At 42.5% G+C, this 24,352-nt stretch overlaps 1 protein-coding gene across 3 annotated transcripts; it reads right to left on the bottom strand.

Moving 5' to 3' along the window:
- Positions 1–1,697: 1,697 nt before the first annotated feature.
- On the bottom strand, positions 1,698–24,147 carry LOC308368330 (SITS-binding protein). 3 transcript variants are annotated; one of them, XM_080842491.1, is made up of 10 exons: positions 23,244–24,147; positions 21,600–21,834; positions 13,891–14,098; positions 13,505–13,655; positions 10,487–10,681; positions 9,807–10,075; positions 8,595–8,731; positions 7,700–7,821; positions 4,376–4,555; positions 1,698–4,092 (listed from the first exon to the last, which is right to left on the bottom strand). In XM_080842491.1, exons 1-10 carry the CDS (start codon positions 23,715–23,717, stop codon positions 3,916–3,918), a joined length of 2,148 nt encoding a protein of 715 aa, XP_080698617.1. In that variant the 5' UTR covers positions 23,718–24,147; the 3' UTR covers positions 1,698–3,915. The 3 variants fall into 3 exon arrangements, with proteins under 3 accessions (XP_080698617.1, XP_080698618.1, XP_080698619.1); XM_080842492.1 differs by having other exon boundaries at positions 21,663–21,834; XM_080842493.1 differs by lacking the exon at positions 1,698–4,092 and having other exon boundaries at positions 4,416–4,555; positions 8,599–8,731.
- Positions 24,148–24,352: the final 205 nt, after the last annotated feature.

The raw sequence follows: 24,352 nt of genomic DNA, 5'->3' as shown, positions 1-24,352 counted from the left end.
CACAAACAGAAAATAGAGCGTACAGTCCACTGTCCACAAACATATGTACTCATATGCAAAAAAAATAAGGCTGCCCTTTGCAACTGAGCTAACGGTTCGCTGCTAGCATAACATAAAATTGTGTTTGTAATTGGCAAGCTGGAAAACCTATTCACTCTGACAGCCACTGAAACTTTAAACCTCAACTTGCACTTTCTAAAAGTAGCCCGTGAGAGAGGGCTCTCACCCTGTTGCTTGTCACCAGTTTAATTCTCGTCAAGATCAGTGCACAGCACTTCAGACACAAACAACCATGGATTTACATCAATTTCTCTTGAAATCGATTCATATAAAATAGTAATGCACAAAAACTTTGGTTTGCTTTCCAACAATACATTTGTGCACTATACTTAAGATATCATTTAAATAATTTCTTTGTGATTTTGAACATTATTTACAGCAATAACCAATGAATAACCTACCAATTAAATAAGCCTTATTCGCTAAAATATGTCATGCTTTTACTTCTGTCCTACTGTACTTACTAAAAGCCTTAATTAAAGTACAGTTTTATAATCTTCTTGGTGCACAGAGGAAGGCATTGTTTAAAAAAGTATGTTAAATAACTACATTCCAACATGCTAAAATCACAACCGCAACAACATATTGTTTTTATGCAAGCAACTGAAAAGCGTGTTCACACATGAAGGAGATGAAGATGTCTTGGCTGTCGGCACCTGAAATATTCAGATCTGTCAGTATTTATTAATAAGCATTTCTTTGCATTTCTCTCATTTAGCTCTGAAAGGCTGACTCCGAGTGGTCACTGCTGGCAGACCGCCAGTGAAAGGTAAAGGAGGGGGCCTGCAAATGTGTTTCCCATATGAATTGCTTTGCGTGCTCACAGTGGTTATAAATAAGATTTATAAGGTTTAAGTAGAATTAGTGGAGATGTTTGTCGCCAGGTTGGTGGGAAGAGACTTGCAGCCTCCGTACATGTGAGCATGTGTGTGTGTGTGTGTGTGTGTTTATGTGCGTGATGAATGTGCATGTACATACACACATAAGCACACACACATACAGACACATACAGACACACAGAGACACACATGCTCACAAACTTGTCTGGCGAACTAGCGCAGCGAAGGAGAGAGCTCGAGTTCAGGGGATGGCAGAATGACTGACGGACTTCCCACATGGTCTCAGATAGCATACAAATATACAGCACAGGAAGCTGCCATTTTATGGGAACATGTTCTATATTCAATACCACCCGATATGCCCAATACGCCAGGCCTGAGGTGCCTCTCACATGCCAGACACCCATGTTCCCCCACTCAAATTGAAGGTGCAGTCTGCGATCGAATGCACTTGCAATGCAATTTTTTGTCAAAATCAACAAACTGCTGATAATGGTGTTCTAGCTCTCTAATGTGTGTATGTGCCCCAGAAAACTGTAACTGGTCCTGGCACCGTAAATAGACAACAGACAAAGTGGCTCGTACTGAGCCATACATTATTCCAGCCAATCATCAGATTGATTCAGGAGCGCAGAAGGGAGAGATGGCATTTGAATGGCTGTTGACTTTAAATATTGTCAAATACCTTTTGCCAGAATTGTGGACTGCACCATTAATGAGCTCAAAAATAACGTTATGGAAACCCCTTATGCGATCAATCACTCGTACCCCTCGGTTGACAAGGTGCTTAGGGAAAAATGTAAACTTTATTGCATATTGTCAATCTTATTTCTCTGATTTACAGTGGAACAACACAACATTTAATGGCAAAGTGTTTGAAAAAAATATATATACATGACTGACATAATATGTCCTGTTTTAAGGTAAAAAAGCACAAAATAGCATGAAGTCTGCTGAAAATGAGAAGGGAATAATTAAAAACTGTTTTTTAATGTAATTTCATTCATGTGAACCTAAAAAAAAGCATTAAAGAAAAAAAAAACCTCCTGTTGACAGGCGCCGGTAATCACAGTTAGTATTCTTTTTCTCTTTTTTTTTCTTTTTTTTCTTAACGTTTAAACATCACGTTCACATATAGAAGTGGTTTAAGACATTAAAGTGTATTAAATCCAGGGCCTCGCTAAGACATTTCTCATTTAATAGGTGAGACCTGAGTGTCCAGAAAACAACAGTAAACATGAACTATTTTAAGTCGGAGGTCCCAGATGGACACACATAAAAGTTAATCATCTCGTTATGTTTCTTTTCATCATAATCACACTCATTATCATTATTATATTAAAATGCAATTGGTTTATCTATCAACATGTTCCTTTCATGAAACAACCCTTGTGCAATCTGAGAGACTAGGATAACTACAGAAGACAGCCTGTTCTACTAAAAACACACAGTGTTCTAAAAGGTCAATACCATTACCAGTTAAGTCCTTGTTTTAAGTCTGCAAGCTAACTGTACTGGTCTGGGTTCTTGTTCTGTGTGGAGAACCGTCTTCTGTTCTCTCCTAGGTCAGTGTCTCTGCAGACCTACAGCTAGTTGAATTAATGAGGTATACCTAGGACACTCAAGAGCCACGTAAGCATTTCAGGCTTCAGCAGCAGAGGAGAGGATCCTGACTCAGTCACTGACTATACGCCTATTGGGTCAGGATTTTAATCTGTTGCTTTTCTCTGGGTAGTTTGTGGTCATCTTGTAGAATATGATTTTAGGTACTTTACATTGGCTTTCAACAGAGCTGGGGTAAGTTTTCGAGTTTCGCCGATAACATCTTAGATCTTTGTTTTTGGATGACCTTCTTGTTTAATACAAATGAAGGTTGGTTTATTAGGTATTGTTATTCACACCACTAGGTTATTCGAGGTCAGACATAAAAGTACCTCACAGTATTCAAGTCAGTACTAAAAGGCAATGAAAATACCTCAGCTTGCTACACCGCTCTCTTTTTCTTTGACATCACTTCGTCCAGTCCAGTTTTGCAAGACTATATTGCTAATATCACATTTCCGACCTCCAGTCATTTACCTCATTAGATCAAATGGCTTGAAGATGGACACAGAAGATATCTAAAATGAACAGACAATACCAGTTTATACTGATAAACTAAATACCAGTTTGTGCTGATGGACTAAATATTTTAGTGTGAATTTATATTGGGCAGGACAGATGTGATAAACAGATGTTTGTGTATCATACTTCTAGGAGCGGCAGTGAGTTTCAGAATTGAGCAAGGGTCCTACAGTAAGAGTTATTCAAGCTTCCCGTGACCTTGTCCTTTTTCTAGGTAGACATCTGTACATTACTGTGGTAAATTATTCTTTAAACAATAAGTGCTTTTAAGGCAGCATTTCTTATGGACAGTGGTGATCGTTGACAGAGACAAGATTTCACAAAAAAAGGCATTGATAAACCTAGATTGAGGTACATTTACAAAACATTGGCAAATTAGCCATCAGAGTTCAAGTAAAAAGCCTTCAACCAGTCAGTGACATGAATTTGAGCTTTGTCCAGGACTTGCTCACACTTTCTATCATTGAAGGCTTCCTCTCAGCAGAGATGATGTAGCAGTCTTTCAATCTTTGTTTGGTCTTCAGAAATTCATAGTGTTTGTAAGCAAATAAAGGGCTATTCTGGACTCCATACAAAAAGGTAACTTTTTAAAAGGCTGTAAAAATGAATCAAATGTAAACGCACAGAACTCGTTGACACTGAAAGAACGTAAAAAGAGCAGAGGAGCACGATTGAGGTCAAACAAATGGCGGTGATTGGAGACAGGACGACGACCATGAGAAAACAGAAATTGTTTCTTTTGTAAAGTGCAAATATAAAAATGATATTCGATCTAGTCTCAAGATCTCGTCTTGAGATGAGAGTACTGGTCTTTGATGAAAGTGCAATTTAAGATCAGCACGATGATTTTCTTTTAAATGGCAGCAATGTAAGTAAGTTAGGTGACTTGGCCTCAAGAGTTCCTGCGTAAGAAAATGGCCACTTCATCCAGAGCGACCGCGTAGTTGTACAGCATCGTGCCTCCATTAAACACTTTAGCGTTGTTTAGGTCCTGCCACTGACAGTCGGTGCCTGGGAGGTAAATGTCTCTGTGTGTTGCCCCTTTCTCTGTCACTGGGGCAACAAGGATCTGAGAGCACAAGAACAAACACAAAAAAGGAAAAATCTAAAACAAATTTGCATTTTACGGCGATTCCCCATGCAACTGTAATGCAGATCACATGAAATCAGACACTAAATGCATAGCTTGACAACAGACATATTGTTTGCTTTTAATATTTAAGTTGGTGTTGGAAGAAGTTCCTGTTGTGAATGTATATATATATATATATTATTGAAATAAGAAAAAAATAATAAGGGTTTAGAATGCAAACAAATGTTCAAAATGTAATTGATCATTAACCAAACAGTACCTCATCCCCAATCAGGAACTGGTCATCCACAGTGAAGGTGACCTGGTCATCTGGATTCATCCACCAGAGGGGTCTGTAGATTGGGTCTCCGCTGGTCTGCCACACGTCGGCGTACTTCATTATCAGGGGAACTACTAAGTCCTGGTGCTTTGATACATAGAACCTGGTGAGGTTCAGGGTCTGGGGACGGAGAAGGACAGTAGAAGGAGGAATGTAGCAGCATGAGATTGCTATGTCATATGGGAACGGGAACATTTCAAAATTTAAGCTGAGGTAACCTGCTGAGGCATTTGATGCATTTGAGGCACTCTAAGCTATTAAAATCAATCCGCTGTTTAATGTCCCCTTACCATTCCTTATTCCACTTATTAACTTTCGTTCTGATTAACTATCAAAACTGATTTACTGGTTAACCATGCAACAATTTATTTTTATGGTAGCCAGCACCTGTGAAATTGCTGGCAAATTGCTCATTGACATTACTATTTTCTGAGATAAAAAGCCACATGTTCAACAACATTTGTTACAATTAGTACTATTACTGCATGAAACCAGTTCTGTTCAGGGATGTTTAAAACAAGAAAATAGGCTCCTGCTAAAATGTCAATGGCCTGAAGTACAGTACAGCTGAGGAAGCAAGAAGGTAAAGTATGCAATTTGACCAAAATTCTTGCTACCCTTTTTTACTTACAAACGTCATGTCAACTGCAGCCTACATTAAACTATTATCATGCAGTGTAACTTTTTTTTCACCACAGCCTAATAAACAATGAGAATGAGAGCTGGGTGGAAACTTTGAATATATCAACACTTTTATTTTCTAGTAGATATTTAACTTCAAGTAGCCCTACTTACTATGTCAGTGGAAAGGAAGGTAATGTTAAATAACTGTAATGGCACAGTGGGTTGCAGTTTAGTGAAGCTATCAGTTATAAGCAAAGAGTAATCTATAGCGGTTAGGGCTCCTACTTCTTGCAGAGCGTGTTGCACAAGCCATGGCACCAGTAGCTTTCCCACTGGATTGGCTTTTGAATGACAAAGAATAACTGATAGCTTTCGATATACAAATAGATTTAATTAAGTGAAGCACATGTAGGGTATGTAATAGGCCAATAATAGGCCTAGCGATGCCCCTGGTTCTATTTCTACACAATGTGAGAGCATACTGTACATATAAAAACACATACATTCAATGAGAAGGGTACAGTCATAGCCTGCGATTAGACTTAACATTTCAATGTGATTAAGAATGTGTATCAATTTGACATTTTGGTTTTTGACACAGCAGGCTCTGTTTATGAAGGCCTACAATTTGAAGTATAATATAAATGGTAAGAACCTGAAGTAGCAAGTGGTTTGGCAGGTAAGTCAGCACAGAACAGAAACAGGGACCCGGACTGATTGCAGTTAATCGGCCTATTTCGAGACTGCGTGAGCATGAGGAGAGTGTTTGGACACGCTGTCCTGAAGGCGACCAGGACTGACCTGACTCACTGATGCCTATCATTTGTGTTGTTCAAGTTCTAAAACAACAGTGTGCTTTGCGGTCGCTCTGGTATGGACTAAGCAGGCTTCTTAAAGGTGGGAAATAAGGAGTACGTCTGAGAGTGACCACGGCACGATGTTTTGATGGAAAATTTGTCCTGCAGATGTAGAAAGGGAATGTGCATATTTGAACCTGTGGTTTGACACTACGTTCATCCACTCCTTTGGTGGAGTGTCTCTCACATTCCACGAAGGGTCACATCCTTGAGTTCACATCCTACCCAGCCACTGGCGACGGAAACCCAGTCCAACCACATTCATAAAAAAAGTATTTTGAGGAGGAGAAAAAACATCTCTTGAAATGAATTTTGAACTGTAGCCCTGAGTTCGACTTTGTCTTAAATGGAAAAACAGGCTTGTGGTTACCGTGCTGGGTTATATTCCTATTTAGGCCCAACTCCGTCATTGATTTAACAGTCTCTGATGGGTGTCACATACACACATGGACCAATCTCCAATTCAGCCAACTCAAATAGCCTCAGACATATACACACATGTACATACTAATGTAGACCCACATATAAAGCAAAGGTAGGTGTCTAACCAACCGAGATACTGGTTTTGAGTTTCAAATGTAACCAGAGCACATGAAATATGGCTGTTTTCTTATGAAAAAAGATGGAACAGCATCTTGGCACTTAGTAAGTAAAAACACACAAAGCACCACCACTGGACGGGTTCCTTATTTATAACGTTTGCCTCATTAGTTTCATATCTAATCTATTTACCTTCAGCAGCAGAGGAGACTATGAATGGCCCTCTTCACCATATCTCCCCATAAATTCAAAAGTTTAATTGCCCATAATAAAATGATTTTTCTCATTTTGTGAGGCTTATCCTTCAATTCATTATCATTCCGGCTGAAGTGGTTTTCATGATAGCTGTGATTGAAGGTCGTAAATTTAAAAAAGACGCTAATGCACAACAGCTGAATGCTTAACCACAGGTGATGTTGGGATGGCGCCAAGGTTTACTTCCTTAAAGCAAGGAAAACAGTCCACCCCCACCCCTCACCCAACACCCACACACATAATCTCGCTCTCTCTCTGTATCTCTCTCTCACACACACACACACAAGAAAGAGAATAAGCTTAATTTTCCCCCCAATATCCAACCTAGGCACCAAGCCGTTAAACATATCAATGAGGAACAGATACCCTCAAACAGCAGTAATGCAACTTAAAGTTTCTGTTTGTCTTTGGCGTGCCTCTGGTCCCCCATGTGGCTTGAGATGAAGACCCTGTCCCTGTCCTGCACCAGAGGAGCCCGAAGCCTGCCTTGCCTCTGACAGCGCTCATAACACAAACCTGCTCTGGCCTGTGCCTCGCCTGTTTATTCAGACACCTGAGTTAGTACCACAAACATTCTCCACAGTCTCCTAGTTCCCACTGGCGAGGTGAGTTACAGCAGCTTACAACAGCATGAGTTACAACAGCATCTCTAAGAACAGCTCTATATGAGCGAGCAGACACTTCTGGGCCTTCACGGACCACATATCCAGTGGGTACTACTTTTTAAAATACTGGTACTTCTAAAAAAAGGGTTTTGTTCTTGTGTGTGAGCTGCATCTTATAAAGTACAAGTGAACTGAACTGTATATTAACGAATGATGAATCTGAGAGAGTCTGGCTTAAAAAGAAAAATGACTGAGAAAACACTGAGAAAGGAGTGCAAGTAAATGGGAGAAAGAGAAGCCATATAGGAAGAGACTCAAACCAGGGATTCGGCTCATTGATGCTGATATTGTCTATCAGGCATCGTAATGGATTTAGAACTCACCCTGTCCTCCCCAAAGTCCCATGGCGGAATCTGAAAGGAAATGACTGGGAGAAAGGCCACAATCTCCAGCCAGCGCACAAACAGCTCCTCATCGGTGACCAGCTCTTCCCATAGGGAGCCTCCTACAGCCAAGACAGTGAAGATGAGATATGGCATTTTATATAGAAAAAAAAACAGTAAAGATCTGGAGGAACTTGTGCAAGAACTTAGAGGTTTAAGTAACACTGCTGGTTAAAGTGCCAACGAGGCTAGGCCCAGCTGAACCCTTTGAATGAATTCAGAAAACAAAATGCTTTGGATCTTGAAAAAATCTTGCAAAAACAATGTCAATATGAAGTACCTGCCCACCCAACTAGGCCTTAAAAGATGTGCAGGAAATGTTGGAAGAGAGGGTATTCAGTGCCCTGGGTGAGTGGCATGTCCACTATGCCTATTGTACTCTGGATCAAGAATTCAGAGTATTTAAGGATACTCTGCACTTGCCAAAAGCCAAACATACCTTAGCTTTGCACATCTTGGAGGCCTCAAACCCCCAATATAAGATTGACTCCTAACAAGATTCTCTCCATTTACAATTAAAAAACAACACAGAGCAAAACATTTGATGCTGGGGATACAAATGGAAAAACAGAGCTATTCCACTTTTGGTAGAAATCAGAATCATCTGGAGTCTCTAAAAATAGCTGGTCCACAAACACCAGCTCCAAAAACTGATAAGATTAAAAGAGATTTTTTTGGCCTTATCCTTTTTTTCCATCATAAACTATCATGTTTGCCCTCGTAATGATAAAACACACAACAACAGTTGACAAGCCATTTTAAGACAGGAGGGGGGGAGGACATTCTTTGTGGTTTACTAAAGATGTTCTGAAGAGCGGCAGCTTATTCTTATTACCTACTGCGTCGGGAATGACGAAGTTGTATCCCAGCAGGCTGTGGTGCAGCAGGGCCGGAATTATGCCCTTGATTCCCGCGTAGCTCCAGTCTGACTGCAGCGGACCCATCTGAATGAAGTGCGGCTTGTGACTGGACCTGCAGAGGTCACAGAGTTCAGCTGGATTCTGTGCATGCAGCTTAGCTTTCATTATGTCCGCAAAACACATAGATGTCTGCTAATCTGCCAAACCTGATGTACATACAGTACACGCATACACATGCAATATCTCTATGCACATAATTTCATACAAAAAACACACATACACAAGCAACATTTTTATGTACATTACTTCATACAGTACACACATACACATGCAACACCTCTATGAACAGTATTTCCTATGTACAGTATGTTCCCAGATCAAAAAACATGGCCCATCAATTCCACAATAACATATACAGCGCAAACACACACACACACTCACACAAACACAAACACACAAACACAAACAAACACACATACATGTTAATATTGTACATACATGCACACAGAGATAAAGAAACAAGCACATAGACAGAGACAAGGGGATCATCAGCATGTCCTCGTCATACAAGGAACATACCATGTCTTGGCTGAACCTGTGACACTACTGTGACAGCAAGCCTTAGTCCCTCCAATAGCACAAAGATATATAAGCCTGACCAGACTGGTATTAGCATGCATGCTGAGTTTGTGGGACATTTAATGCAACGGGCATTAGCTGACTTTGCCCCTTACTGCAACAATGTCTCTGGATAGACTCACAACTACAGGTGGGTAAAAAAAGAAGTTCAGAAGGGATTGGTACTATTGGTCTTACTGCCGTTAGTACTTCAACATGTTTAAAGCCCACCAAAGTAATCAGCTGAAATGATGACAGATAATAAATAAGATAAACTGTGACAAACCTAATCTAGATTCATAAAAACAATGATGCAATATGCATGCTGTCATCCTTAATGGATATGGGGAGATCCTAATTCACAACAAGAATATGGAAATGTTTTACAATAACTGTCAAAAGTTATATTGTAGTAAAATGTGGCCCTGTAACATCTTGATTGACTGGTTGGTTTGCATATATTCTTGAAAAGCAATAGAAAGTCCCTTTTTCTTAATGACCTTTTACTGAGATGATGTTATCCTAAAGCTGATGCCTCTGAGGTCATCGTCAATCAGCAGCACCCTCACCTCGTCCCTGAGGTCACTATGGTGGTGTCCCCTATCCTCCCGGCCAGCTCCACCAGCTGCTGGACGTACTCGTCCCCAGAGAGTGCCTGTGTGTACTGGGGGGCCTGATCCTCGAACAGGCTCCCCTCGCCCCCCTCCAAGATGACGTACTCCATGCCCAGGTGGGCCTGCAGGACGTTCACTCGCTCCAGGAACCAGTTCACTGCCTCAGGGTTGCTGAGGTTCAGCTTGACGCAGTACTTCCCCTTCCACTGCATCAGCAGGGGCACCTGAAGCAAGAGGCAGGATGTAATCAGAGTCTGTCTGTCTGTCTGTCTGTCTTTGCAAGACTATATATTTATATATTTATTTTTAAATAATCTAACACATTGTCCTTCCCATCTAAGGTAATATTCAATTCATATCCCAATGCTTTATCTTTTTTAAATAAATCTCTTGTTTTCAGAATATTTAATACATGAGTAGTCGGCAGTGTGAGGAGCAGGCGGAGGAGCAGACATATATCTTATGAATAATAATAATAATAATATTAATACTAATAAACTTAGTGTTTCTCCATATTTCAAATGTGATAATATTTTATAAGTAAATATCTTGCTTCTAAGCAATTAAACAGAGGAGAAGTGAGGAGGTGCCATGAGCTGAAGTGCAAGGAGCAGGAGGAGGTGCCGTGTTCTTACCGGTCTGCCCTGTGAAGAGGAGGGCCGGCTAAGCCAGAAGGCCTCTGTGCCGTCCCGCATGGAGCTCTGGAACTGCCGCGTGTCCACCCTCAGCAGCGGTGACAGCGTGACGGAAATGTTCAGAAGCTTGACGAAAGCGAGGTCCCTGCTCTGCCTCTTCGACATACCTCTCTTGCTATAGAGGTAGTCATGGTCCTGCCGGGGGGGGGGGGGGGGTGGGGGGGGCACAACACAACCTCAGATTTGTGAAAGGGAGGTTAGCATGTGACAGCAAGCACTTCACACCAGTACAGTCAAAGCGGTTGTAATGCATAGCAGGACCTGAATGATATGGAGACTTCGCCTATTTTTGTGCAAATGTTGTGAAAGAGTTCTTGTTTCCATTTCAGAGTCTGTGCTTATAACCAGAGGAACTGGCCCATGTGTGAGAAATACATTTGGTCTTAAATGTCTATTTTACTAGAGGAACAAACATCACTCTACAAATGACTGACATATACTGGCAACCTATAAGGCAGATGTTGATGAGGAAGCCTTGATCATCTTACACCAGCACTGAAGTTATAGGGATGGTGACCTACAATATGAACAAGGCTAATCCTACGCATGAAATATTAGACACGTTCAGCACAGACACAGAAGCAGAAACTTAATTCCACCCGAGGACAGTATATTTTTACCATGGGGATTTCAAGTAATAGTTCAGTGTCTGGCGTTGTTTTTACTCCAAGTGTACTTTTTGGCTTAGACGTATTACCTTTGGAAAGCCCAGCACAATGTCTTTTCCACTTTATCTATGCTTGTACAGATTTATTGTCTAATTCTATTTTGGTTAGCTATGCACACCACTGTACAATAAAGTGTGAGTCTAGTAATGAACAGAGAAATCTGGCAGGCGTATTTATAACTGAAAGTCCGTTCAAGCCAAGTTGTTGTTGCAGATTGTGACTGGTGTTATGCGCGTTAATATGGAAACTAGAGAGGAAACTCACTTCACGACAGACAATATGACATATTCACATGCGCATACTCAAACACACACACACACTACACCACTGTTATAACTGTGTGTGTCCACCATTATGTAGAAATAAAGTAAGGGAAAACTGGGAAAAAAGGGAAAACTGAACTCATAGTTTTCCTTCACAAATGTCCAAATGATCATTATTCTCCCTTTTTTCATGAAACTCCACAAGCCTCGAAACACCATGCGCTGTGGCCCTGCCAGCCTCTCCCTTTTTACAGTGTGCTGCCACTGATCTTTCTCACGGAGCCAAGCAGTGGGGGGTGGATGGGAGGGGGGGTTGGATGGGGAACATAATACCTGTGATGTGACAGGCGGCCCGTTTGGAAAAACAACCAGTGAACTCCTGACTCGTCTCCCCGTGCTGCCGGCAGATTAGTGCATTACTGTAGTGTCCCTTCTACCCCAGGTGGTTAGTGTTGGACTGCAGCCCATTTTCTATGTCTATTACTTAGCACTCAAACTGCAGCTAGGTCCACTTAAGAACCCTGAATGTGTCTCTCTGCTTCTTGGTCTGTCTGTCTCTCCCTCTTACGGTGCCTCTTTCTCTCTCTTCTCCCTCATTTTCTCCATTTTCCTCACATTTTCATTCATTATGCACCTCCTCCTGCACCCGCATCGACCTCTGTCAGCCTCTCATTCTATTTCTCACACACTCGGTCTCTCAGTAACTCGCTGTCTCTCGTTCCTTCTTTGACCCATAGATGCATCCGTCAGCGAACAATCCTTGCCATTCATCCGCTGTACCTCCTTAGTTGTCTCAGATGTGATTACTGTGAGACAACCACTGCTCAGCACAAACCTTTACTGTCCAAATTACACCCCAGGTGCATGTACAGTGGGCACACAAGATCCAAAGTAACCCCCACAGAAAACTCTCAGATTGTATCAAAGCTTAACAATCGAAAACACCTCATAGTGGCTCTGGCAATGTCTCTGTGTTGAGGGAATACAGCCTACTGCCACATAAAACAGAGAGAAACATTATAATGCTCACAATTCTGTAAAAATATAATAAATTAATGTATATTGTTAATTGGGTACACTACGTCTGGATACTACAGGCAAGATAAATAGCAATTGTATAGGAGAGTCTGCAAAACACACTTGTAAGGTATAAACCACAGCATGGGCCATTCACAAGCACTAATCCAGATCTTACTAATTCAACCATTTTTAAAACCTAGTCATGCGACACAGATTATGGTCATTCTGCTGTACAGTACAGTCTGTACATGTGTGTGTGTGTGTGTGTGTGTGTGTGTGTGTGTGTGTGTGTGTGTGTGTGTGTGTGTGTGTGTGTGTGTGTGTGTGTGTGTGTGTGTGTGTGTGTGTGTGTGTGTGTGTGTGTGTGTGTGTGTTTATGTGCTTGTTTGAAATATAAGTGAGAGACAGAGCCAGAGAGTGAGTGTGTGTGTGTGAGTGTATGTGTGAGAGAGAATGTGTATGTGTGTGCTTGTTTGAGATCTAAGTGAGAGAGAGAGACAGAGAGAGAGAAAGAGAGACAGAGAGAGAGAGAGAGAGTGTGTGTGAGAGAGAGAGTGAGCATGGCTCAGCCCCAGCTCCCAGAGGCCCTTCCTCTCCCAGCAGCCCCTGGGGTATAGGGGTGGCAGCTGATAGCCCTTGGCAGGACAGGTGTGGGGACCCGTCCCACTGACGGCCAAAGATTAATCAGCTTTGAGAGCAGCCACTCCACAACCACACTGAAGGTCAGAGTCTCCAGAGCCTCTCACCACCCCAGTCAGCGTACATCTCTCTCTCTGTCTCGCTCTCGATCTCTCTCACTTTCTCTGTCTCTTTCTGACACACGCTTACGTGCACGCATGGACATACACACACACATTCACACACACACATTCACACACACACATGCACACACACAAACGCACATGCACTCACTCACTAACGCACACACACACACACACACACACACACTCATTCCCCCTCTCTCACTTTCTCTATGAGTAGTTTGTGACAAGGGGAGCAGCACCCACCATGTTGACGAGGAGGGATGTGGAATGTTCATTGAGGCTGATTACCCCCTCCCCCAGGTGGTGCCTCTTCAGACGATTGGAGAAGGTCCTCAGCTCCCGCTCCACCGTCAAACCTGAGTCTTCATCAGGGAGAAACTTCCAGAAGGTTTGCCTGGAAAGGGTGTGTGTGTGTGTGTGTGTGTGTGTGTGTGTGTGTGTGTGTGTGTGTGTGTGTGTGTGTGTGTGTATGAGAGAGGGAGAGGCAAAGAGAGACAGAGAGAGAGAGAGCATTTTACTTACTACTTGCCTACTACTTTCCTGGCTCATCTCTTACTTTACTTGTACACTAATAACACATTTCTTGTGTTTCAGCTGATCACTCCTGAAATTTGTGACCCCACTCTCACCGTAAGATGCCCAGGTTAGGCAGCTCTCGGGTGGGCAGGCTCCGCTGCGGCGCCACCTCCTGGTGGAGGTCTCGGAGGTTTTCTCCCACACACACTGTGTACTGCAGCGGGGGCCTCTCCAGGCTAGAGCCGCTCTGCAGGCAGAACTGCTGTCTGCTCTCCACCCCTACCAGTAGGGGGACCTGTGGAGCCACCATAACCGCCACACCTAGGATGCACAAACACAGATGGATGTGTTAAGATGAGTACACAGAACACATAGAACAATGCACAAAATACACAATTACAATGCAATCAACACTGTCTAGCCATCAGCAGTGGTCAGTGTATCAACACACACACTGACCACTGAATTCTGCAAGTCAGAAACTGAGGGATAAGTGCAAAGAAATGCTGAATGATGACAAATTTGCTTTGCCTTTCAGAATGCACACAAACACAGATGTATGTGTAAAGTTGCCATTCAGGTTTAGGTTTGATAAAAGTCACAATGTCACTCATAGTCGACAGGGAGGTAAGATATGGATGCAGCAGTGTTTTGAGCAGGCAATGACTACAAACTAAAAGATAACAAAAAAACAACAATGAGAGTGGGTCATAATGTTCAAAAATATGTGTGCATAGACAGAATGATCAATTAGACGTCAGGAATTTCAATATTGATGTAACCTCACTGATATCAGGTGTCTTGTAAAAAGCAGTGTGTAGTTGGGGCCACCTTTACAGATATCTCAGAGTTGTTAACAGCTTCCTGAAAAAGCTTCCCGATATTTCCATTTCATCAATAAATATTCAAATTATTCAATAAACAAAGAGCTGTTTGATGTCAACATAAGGAGGACCACAGCACGTGGTCAGAGTTCCCCAGCTCACGCACACACCAGTAGAGCCCCCTGGTGAGAGAGACCCCAGCACATTCTTCAGTAGTGACATACACACACACTCACTCACATGTGGCGATGGAGATAGAAGGAGAGAGAGTGAGATGAAGAAAAAGTGTATGAGGAATGACGAAATAGTTAACGGCTGAGAGAGAGAGAGAGAGAGAGAATGAGAGAGAGAGAGAGCGAGAGAGATAATGATGGAGAGATACAGATGGAAGGAAAGGATTGGAGAAAGGCTGGAAATGATTCTCTGTGTCCACTCAGCACATCTCTGAGTGGTGAAAGGAAGTGAAGCAATATGTTTTCCCTCTATCCCCCTCTCTCTCTATCCCTCTCTCTCTCTATAGGGGTAGCAGACCCTGAGCTTATGTCCACCTATAGGCCACTGGGGAGGACCATCATTTATTAATAGCCCCTGTCTTATCACTCTGCTTTGGTGTGGACTTTCCAAAACAGAGCTTTGATTTAAAGCCAGTCCTCTCACAGGCTGTGGTAAATACCAACCTCTACTTTATTTCCATTTCTGTCCATATATTTCACACACACTCACTCATTAATTTACTCACTGCCAACTGTGAGACGAATGCCTTACATTAATACATTAAAGTTGAAATCTCACAGGCTTCTACAATCTCCCTTACATCAAGTTGGATGTTATGCTCATCAGCAGCCCAGTAACCTAGAGTGCACAAACAAGGAGACAATGCCAGTGCTGAGGCCTTCTTATTGTTATAACAAACCAGAATAAAACCCCAGGCAACTGTTTAAACTGCACGTATCTTGGAGCGCTGAGAATTCGATTGCAACCCGTAACTATAGCTAAACCACACTAGGAAACCCATACCACATGAAACTCTTTTTAAGGCCACATCTATAAATTATATGGTAGAGTTAAGAGCTCCCATATGCAAAAACTATGTTATCTCTGATCTGATCGGACAAATATGGATAGTCTCCCTCAACAGACCCTCAAAGTCAACAAGGGGTAGACTTGCACATACATGTGAATGTGTGTTTGTGTGTCCATGTTTGTGTGTCTGTGCATGTGCACGTGTATGTGTGAATGTGAGTTTATGTGTGCATTTGTGTGGGTACGTTTGTGTGTATGTCAGTACGCGGGGCAGTACCTTGCTTCTGTTTCGTATTTAAAGGGTCCCCCACATCCCAAGTGAAAAAATTAGATTATGCGTGCCAGATAATGGTGTCCGCAGATGGAGCTGCCCTACCAGGAATTCCTCCCCCCTCTCAGGTTTCCCTGCCATGCCAAAGCCACACCAGCCCCAGCCCCTTATGCTCAACTCTCTAACACCCCCACCCCACCCCCAGGCCTGCATGCCTCCCTCCTCCAAAACCCAATGAAGCTGTCGCTCACACCTCCGCCAGGACTCACCCAGGACTGTCTGTCTAACTTGTACCACATGCTGTTTTTCATTTCGTCTCTCACCGGTTCCCCTCACTCATCCTCATTTCCCAGGTCTTGCTCACCAAGTTCAGGGCACGAGGGTATGAGGCAGCCTGGGATTTTACAACCACACTGAGAAGATTAGGGTTTAAACATTAAAAACATATTTTTGAAAAAGAGATGGAGATGTTGCCAGCGTCATCATAAAACAGTTGTTTGTTTGCTTGTCAGTATTTTAAAGTAGACTGTTAAGATTTACACTTGCAACTACATGAGCAAAATCGTTCTTTTAAAATGTAAATTTTTTTCAAGAATGTGAAAAGCATAGTTTATTGGGCTGCAGAGTTAGAGAAGGGGCTGTTAGGGATTGGTAATATGAGCATGTGAGAGTGTTGGATAATGTCAAAGGAATACATGTTACACGGCCACTGACTTTCCCAAGGTATTAAGTCACTATCCCACGGCTGATTGCAGACTACATTAAGATCTGTGCCCAGGGCAGAGGGAAGAGGCAGTTTTCCTCAGTTGTGTGGCATCTTCTGCCACTCAAATGACTATAAAGATATAATACTGTGACACTGTCAAGCTACCACACATACATCAAGAAACAAACAAAAAAGTACTATAACTACAACTACCAATAAAAGTCTAGCCAACATCTAAGACTTTAAAATGTTCCCCATGATTCCCAGAGGCTTACATTAAGACGGGTAAAACCTTTCCAGCAGCTAGGGGGGAAGAGTACGAAAGACACACGAGTGGAAAAAGAAATGCCTTAGAATGCATGCGTGAGATGGTGCGCAGACTGGCGTACAGTTCTATTTTTGGGTATCGAAATAGTGGTGAGTTGAAGCGCTCGCAGAGAAAAAAAAGATTTACCTAGCAGCAGCACTTTCAAACGTTCCGGGGGCCTCGCACAATGTGCATGTAGCGCACAGGAATTCTACAGAGAAGGGAATCAATAACTGTCATTTGGTGAAATTTAAGAGTTTTAGGGCTTGAGTTATGGCCACGTTGGGTTCCCCTGGAGTTTAAGGGGATGAGGGCTGGGGGGGGGCTGAAGTATGGAGAGTTGGTGGAGGTAATGGAGGATGGTTGGAGGATTGGTCTGCCTCTTATTTTTAGAACAATTCCCCCTCAGGAAATACTGCCAGCTTTCCTGAAATATTTTCCACGCGCTTAACAGAAAATATGAATACCTATTGGTATCTCCTATTTTCTCTCCAACCCTGAAAATGAGGTGAGGGGTTGAATTAGAGGGGTTGAATTGAAGGGGGAAAAGGTGAATTTGGTAAGCTTCAACTTCTACAATTTGACCCTTGCTCACTCAAAAGCCATTGAAGTAAACATCAAAGTCGTGGCAAACAGAGCAAGCAGGCTCCAGGAGTCTCTTCTGCTTTTTAAAGAGCTCTTTGTTCTAGGAGGTGAAGGGTCAGACTGACCCTAAGAATGCTGTAAGGTTTCCACTGGCTTTAGGGACTCTCCACTGTAGGTCAGACAGGGGAGTCTTGGCGGGGGTTTGTTGAGGAGGCAAAGCAGCTTCCTGTGCAGTCTGCGGTGACTCCCCTCAATCATTCAATTGCTGAGACCTTTGAGAGTGTGAATGTCATAGCAGAGAAAAGGAGAGCTCGGTCATGGAAACTAAGAAGAAATGTTTGCAACTGATGAGGTGGACAGACCAAGAAGCCAGCTCATCAACAGAAATTGGCCAGTGTGCACCCAAAGAAGATGTCTGACGATTCTGTATCTCTGAAAGACCAGTTGACCATATGGGGCAGGAAGCAGGGTACAAACAGCATCTAAAATGAAAAGCAGTAGTATTGCTTAACTGAAATGATTTCTTAAGGCCACTGATAAAATAGACTCTTTATTGCAAAAAGCACAGGCCACCATATGATCCACGTTGTAACCACTACAGGAGTCAGAATAAAAGCTACCACAGAGTTTCCAGCTGGGATTCAGAAACGCCCCATCCCTAACTCTGAAGGCTTTTCAGTGCAGTGACCCTGCAGCCTCCAGCCAAGGAATCTCAGGGTGAGAAAAGGTAGAACAAACGCTAAAGTCTGTCCCGCCTGTCTCTCAGAATTAATTTCAAACTCTAATCCTCTTCTCATTCTTCACCAAGACTGCTGGGGAAAAAAAACGTCTGAGTCTGAAATCAGGGCAGGAAAACACTTTAACTTCTTCCAGGCTGTGTCTTAGACAGGTGATTTCTTTATCGTTCAATGACTGCATCTTCTGTGAGAGCTCGCTATAAAAGCAACATAGACCAGTGTCTCTCCGAAGGCTTCATTTGTGCATTTGAACTAGGGGAACTTCAGAGAGGCAAACAATCCATCTTTTTTAGGAAAGACTTATTGTGTGCTTTGTATGGCTTAAATAAGATAGCAAACGGAAAATACTGGGTGATTACACTTAATATACTAAAGAATTTAATTAAATGAGAATCTTGCTTATTGCCAATAGATTGTGAGTCGTTAACGTTAATGAGATATATAGAGATGTCAGCACTCAAACAGCACGTTTTCCTTTTAGAACTGATAACCTATATCCATAAATATAACTTCCTGCCTCACTGGCATTTTTATGTGTGTAATCTATGATTACCTTAATAAAAAAAAATTAAGCTGAGTTCATAAAAGAACAAAGTTCAAAAATGGTCCTCATCTCACAGGATGTAGGATGAACATAGAAATGATATCAAATAAATCGATAGATGAATTAGGCTTACAGCAATTGAGTACTTTTAAAGGTGCATTAAGGATTAATAGCTATTCGCTAAAGGTATGCTAGCAGCTAAAACTAACGAAATCTCTTGAAATGTGCTGACTTTGACATTATGACAAACTAATTACTCAACGACTGTCCTTACACAGTCAAACATCAATCATGTGCAACACAAGACTAAGCAAGACGGCAAATAAGCTACTTACTAGATCGGCAGAAGGTAATCAAAGTCAGGTCGGCGGGCATCGGCAGGCAAAACTACAGAAGGCAGTTATATGCCTATCGACCCTGCTATGCCATTGGCACGGACGCAATTCTCCATATTGAAAGTCATTGCAGCGCCCCAATTTTTTTTAAGCTGTTATTTTAAGGTTAAACTGCTTATCCTAACCCTAATCCTGAAGCATAATTGTTGCATATTGTGCCTTTAAACATGAGAGGTTGAAATCTTCAGTCACTGTTTGCAGCTGCCTTAATTACGACAGTTGTTTGGATCAGTAAAGCCAGTAAATGAATGTATTTATTGGTACTTGTATACATTTAGGCTAACTGAGTTGTCGTCTTTCAAATTTGAGACCATTCATTGCCAAAAATGAGTGGCTGTAATAAGAAAATATTTGATACATTTTGAAAAAAAATCTAGTGTTATAGAGAGAAATGTGATATAAAAGAATATTTTCATTGTTCAGCGATCACAAGGGGGGGTAAACCCTTAGTTCTGTGAGTGGAGCCCGACTGCATGGCAGCAGAGCAGTGGTCGTTTATCACAGAAATAGGAGTGAGCCTCTGAGGATCCACAGCGTCTGAATGAAGCTCATTCTCTTTCCTGCTCCTCTGCGATATTCAATCTGCACTCAGCCACTTACAGTTCTTCCGCACAGTCAGATACAGGTGGGGGGGGGGGGGGCACCACCACAGACAAGTCCCTCCACCCCCCCCAACCCCACAGCCAACCCTTCTCCTCATCATCACGGTGGCCAGTGTCGAATGTCACACTCTCACACTCGAGAGTTGGCGAGGACAGCGTCCAGATAGGTGCACCACGTGCCTCTGCGTCATGAGACTGAAGCAGGAGGGGGAACTAGTAAACTCGAAGTAGACAAGCGAAATTTGATTTGGGTTGTATAAGGTAGGAAAGCAGCTGATGTGACGTAAAGCCACTAACCTGCTTAAGGACCAGAAGTCTAAGCGCCTTTTTTAGATTCCAGTGTATTCTATGTACATTCCTGATAACAGGGCATGTTCAGTGAGTGACCTCATAAAGATATGACATGACTCAAGCCAACTTACATCCCACAAAGAAAAATAGACATCCACTAACAAAACAAAATTATAAAACACAGCCAGGCACCAAGCCAACGGTATTATTCCTGTTACTCTCCAACATGTCAGATCCAACAGATATGTATTTTGTCTATGTGTGGTTACCTAGCAACAAGCAACAGTTGGCCTTCACTGAGAGCTTAGTGTTCTTTCTTTCAAAACTGTGACAATCAGATGATGGTGTGTGTCCATGAGGGTGGGGCAGCCTGTGAGCTGTGAGCTCCGGCCCTAATTAAGACTGGCCTTTGAGGAAGGTGGCAAAAGGATTAAAGTCATGCGACTGTTTCTCTCTCTTTCTCTCTGTTCAGCCCACCCTTGCATTACACAACAGTGCCAAGAGGACCGCACACACAATCGTCTAGGAAATCATAAAAGGCCTTTGTTTGGGTCACATGATGATAATTATGTCCTTTGGTTGGTGCCATGCCCCTTTATTGATTTATAGTAATTCTCCACAGCTGTCTGGGACACAGATTACCACTTTCACCTTTTAGCTGAGGACTAAAGCACTCGCAGAGACTACTACTACACACACACACACACACACATACACACACACACACACATATATTTGCGAATACTTAGATGACAAAAAAACGTAAGAAGAAAAAAAGAAACTCTGAAGCTACGCATAAAGATGTATCAGTGAGTGCCAGCGTACAAACAATAATAAGCGCCTTCTCTAATTCTTGACAAAATGTGGAAAATGTTTTGAAAACTATGTCGAGAATATGTGTGTGTGCGCGCATGCGTGTGTGTGCACTTGTGTGTGATTTCTGTGTTTTTATTTACCTATGGACCAACTCAAGAATGTGTTGAGTGTAGAGCAGAGGCCTGTGTAAGTTGTTGTGTATCCGTATGCCCATGTCCTCCTGAGAGCACTCCCAGGCCCCTGATGCAGGGCTTTGGCCAGGTTTGGTGTTCAGCTGCCCACTCACACATGTCTCCCATAGCAGGGCTGGAGGTCTGGAGTCCCAAGGGTCATTATAATGCCCTCTCAATGAATCCCATTAACCATTTACCCACATCCACATGGAATCTCTGCCCCTCCACCCCCATTACAATCATCCAGACACCCCCCAAAAATAGCTTCACAAGTTATTAAAATCACCATGGCTCTGGCTTGTTTATGTTTTTTTTAGCAACACGAGGCAATCATGGTGGAGTCCAAACGAGTTAATTAAAGAGGGTAGGTAGTGTCCTGGGCCTTTGTTGTTTAATCTCTACACTAATAAGCAGTAGGCTACCTCTAGGATTAAGTTACTCTATATTTGAGTGTGTAGCAGGCCTTCTTCTGAGCTTGTCGGACCAGAGTTGGTGGCTGGACACACAAAAACACACACCCACACACACAAACACACAAACACACATACACATACGACACTTCGGGTGCATCCCCTGTCTTCTGGGGGGTGGCGTGTGAGAAGCCCCCTCACCTGAGGAGCCCAGGAAGTAGCGCTCAAGGACGGAGCCATAGCCCAAGGGGTTGTCCCGCAGGTCGCTCATGACGAAGGCTTGCATGGAGATGTTGGCCTCATTAATGGGCCAGCTGGGCATGACGACGCTTGCGCCCCCATACCATGACACGTTACTCATGGAGAAACAGTCCTGGGGCGAGGGGACAGAGAGGAAGGAGGAGAGAGAGACGATGAGTGAAACAAACAAACAAACAAACGAAGATGACTGGTTTGTGAATTAGGCTAGATGCAAAAAAAACTGTGAAGAAACACATATGTGTGCTGCTTTGTATACCGTGTAGGGTATTACTCTTACACAGGGGTACATGAAGAGCACTCGTACTGCATGTAATTACAAGTCAGTTACATTCTGCACCTGTCTTAAAAATAATATGTGTCTTAAATTCATGCTAATGTGAGGTTCCAGAACAGCATGAATTGGCATACATGTATAGGTGAAACACAAGTATTTTAAGGGAGTTCTTGGTTTTGCCATGCATGTTTCCCAGTGTCTCACTTATGAAACATCACGGTAATGAGAGAAATTCTAATTTCTACAGGGACATTGTGTGATAAGTGTATTCGCATAGACACTGTCACCAGAGAATGCAAAATACTTCTTATATTTCCTGCTCATTATCATGTCTGCAACCTGGATCTTCACTCAATAATTAGGTGTGAGTTCAGAAATGTATCCAATGTGTTACTGTAAATGTTTCTATATTTCACAGACTACATGCAATCTGCTGTGGGCTGGACGCACAACACGGGAGGTCTGCAATTACAGGCTATCAAGCATAAGGACTCTGGGGTGTCACTTCTGTCATAAATTTACCTAACCCTGTTTATTTCCATAATTAATATATCACAGCATGTGTCCAAGGGCTTATCATCTGACACAGAGGGGAGGCAGGTGCAAGTCGTCTGAGCACTAATAGGATTTAGGAATTTCTGTGAAAAACACTTTGTCCAAAACAACAAGATTTAGGGGAGAATTTGAAGGAACACATGACAGGGAGTCATTTCGGGAATGTACTAAATGGAAAGATTAAACTTTCAAAACATCCGCCATTGCTTTGAAAACCCTCTGAGGAAGACAGAGCAATGAATAATCTAAGGTAACGAGAAATAAAATACAGCATAAAGGCTACTCTTACCACACATGCTGTGTTACTTAAATTCTTTTTCAGTCAATATTTCCTTTGTATGGGGAACATATTTAATAAAAAATATATTTTGCACCAAATTGCTAAATGTTTCGTAATATTAACAATGTAATTTGGGTAAGGGAAATAAGTATAAAAAATATATAAAATATATAAATAGCACCTCATGGTATTCTGGATTTTGAATGTGGAGGTACCTAAATCGATTAGGCCTATCTAATCATTCATGCATATTAGACAATTTATGCCAAAAGGCACAATCCAATGGAATTGATACGTTCATAATATTTCTAGACTTTAAGTTCTCTAAACTGGACAAAATTAGATTTCTTTAGGCTACTTTTAAAAAGACACTTTCTCTGACATGATTGATAGTAAAACACCGGTGTCCTACCTTCAGGTGTACGTGACAGTGGACTGGGGTCCATTTCATGCTGTAGCACTCTGTTTGGTGAAGCATATCAGGTATATCCAGTGATATTTTCACGTCCGCAACCGAATCCCAGGTGTAACAGAACTCGGTTTTGTTGAGCCAACACAGGTTCCGAACAAACGGGACCTCCGTGTCGGGGTTCCCCACGTTGCCCACATCAATTTCCACAAACGTCTTGTCCTCCGTCAGAGTCTGGATCACAAGAGTTTGACTTCTTCTCTCCCATATCAGTCCGCTAAAACTCCCCTTCAAGATCCAATTCTTATTAGGCTGATCCACAACTTGCCAATAAATGATCCCAATGGTCATGACAAAAAATACTGCTACTCCAAGGCAGGCAATTGCTCCCTTCCAAGTCTCGTTCATTTCTTTTAAGCCCGTGTCCCATGTTACCTCTGGGATAGGACTGGGGTTCCTATTTCGAGTGTGAGGCATGTTGACTTGAGATTAATGATAAATCTAGTCAAAAAAGGGTCACGCAACTTCTCCAGGCACAAAATTCTAAATGATCCATGATGTCATTGCATGTCAGGTTGACCAAAAAAAAGTTTATTTACGTCCAATAAGTTTTTCTGTTGCACTTACCCTGTGCCGAATACCTGTCATTGGTGTAAAGAAATAAAAGAACTGCCAAGATCCCCAGTGTTTTATATTTGCAGAAAGCAGATGACTTACCACATGCTGCAACACATACGCTTAACGCAATGATAGCAGAAATCTCTGAGGAGTGCGCTGAGGCTCTCACCCGGGTTTGGCAGCTCTGCCTACGAATAGCTCCTTAGCCGCTTATGTGCTTGCCCTGCACTTTTGGCCGGGGTCTGACGTAACTCCAGACTTCTTCTTCAGAAAGGTAGAGGAGAGAGAAATGAAGAGACCAACAGCTTGGCGGTTTCCTGCCCACCGGTTGGGGCGATAAGGGGACACGAAGAGTCATCCATAGCCGGAGCAGTGAGAGGAGCTCACACAAACTCTCTGCCCTCTGTTGCGTCTCCAGACGACAGGCAAGCCTGGCAAAAAGGGATGTCGCTACAGCGGAAATATAACGGAATAAGGACATTGTGAATTTAGTT

The sequence above is a fragment of the Sprattus sprattus genome (assembly GCF_963457725.1).
Source record: "Sprattus sprattus genome assembly, chromosome: 7".
Taxonomy (NCBI): Eukaryota; Metazoa; Chordata; class Actinopteri; order Clupeiformes; family Clupeidae; genus Sprattus; species Sprattus sprattus.
This window is presented reverse-complemented; position numbering and strand designations above follow the sequence as displayed.

Excerpts from the sequence above, each read along its gene's own strand:
- LOC308368330 (XM_080842491.1), bottom strand. The coding sequence starts at position 23,717 with ATGCCTCACACTCGAAATAGGAACCCCAGTCCTATCCCAGAGGTAACA. Across the intron at positions 10,682-13,504 it reads CATCCCTCCTCGTCAACATG|GACCATGACTACCTCTATAG; the intron begins GTGGGTGCTGCT and ends CCCCCCCGGCAG. Across the intron at positions 7,822-8,594 it reads CGTCATTCCCGACGCAGTAG|GAGGCTCCCTATGGGAAGAG; the intron begins GTAATAAGAATA and ends TCTTGGCTGTAG.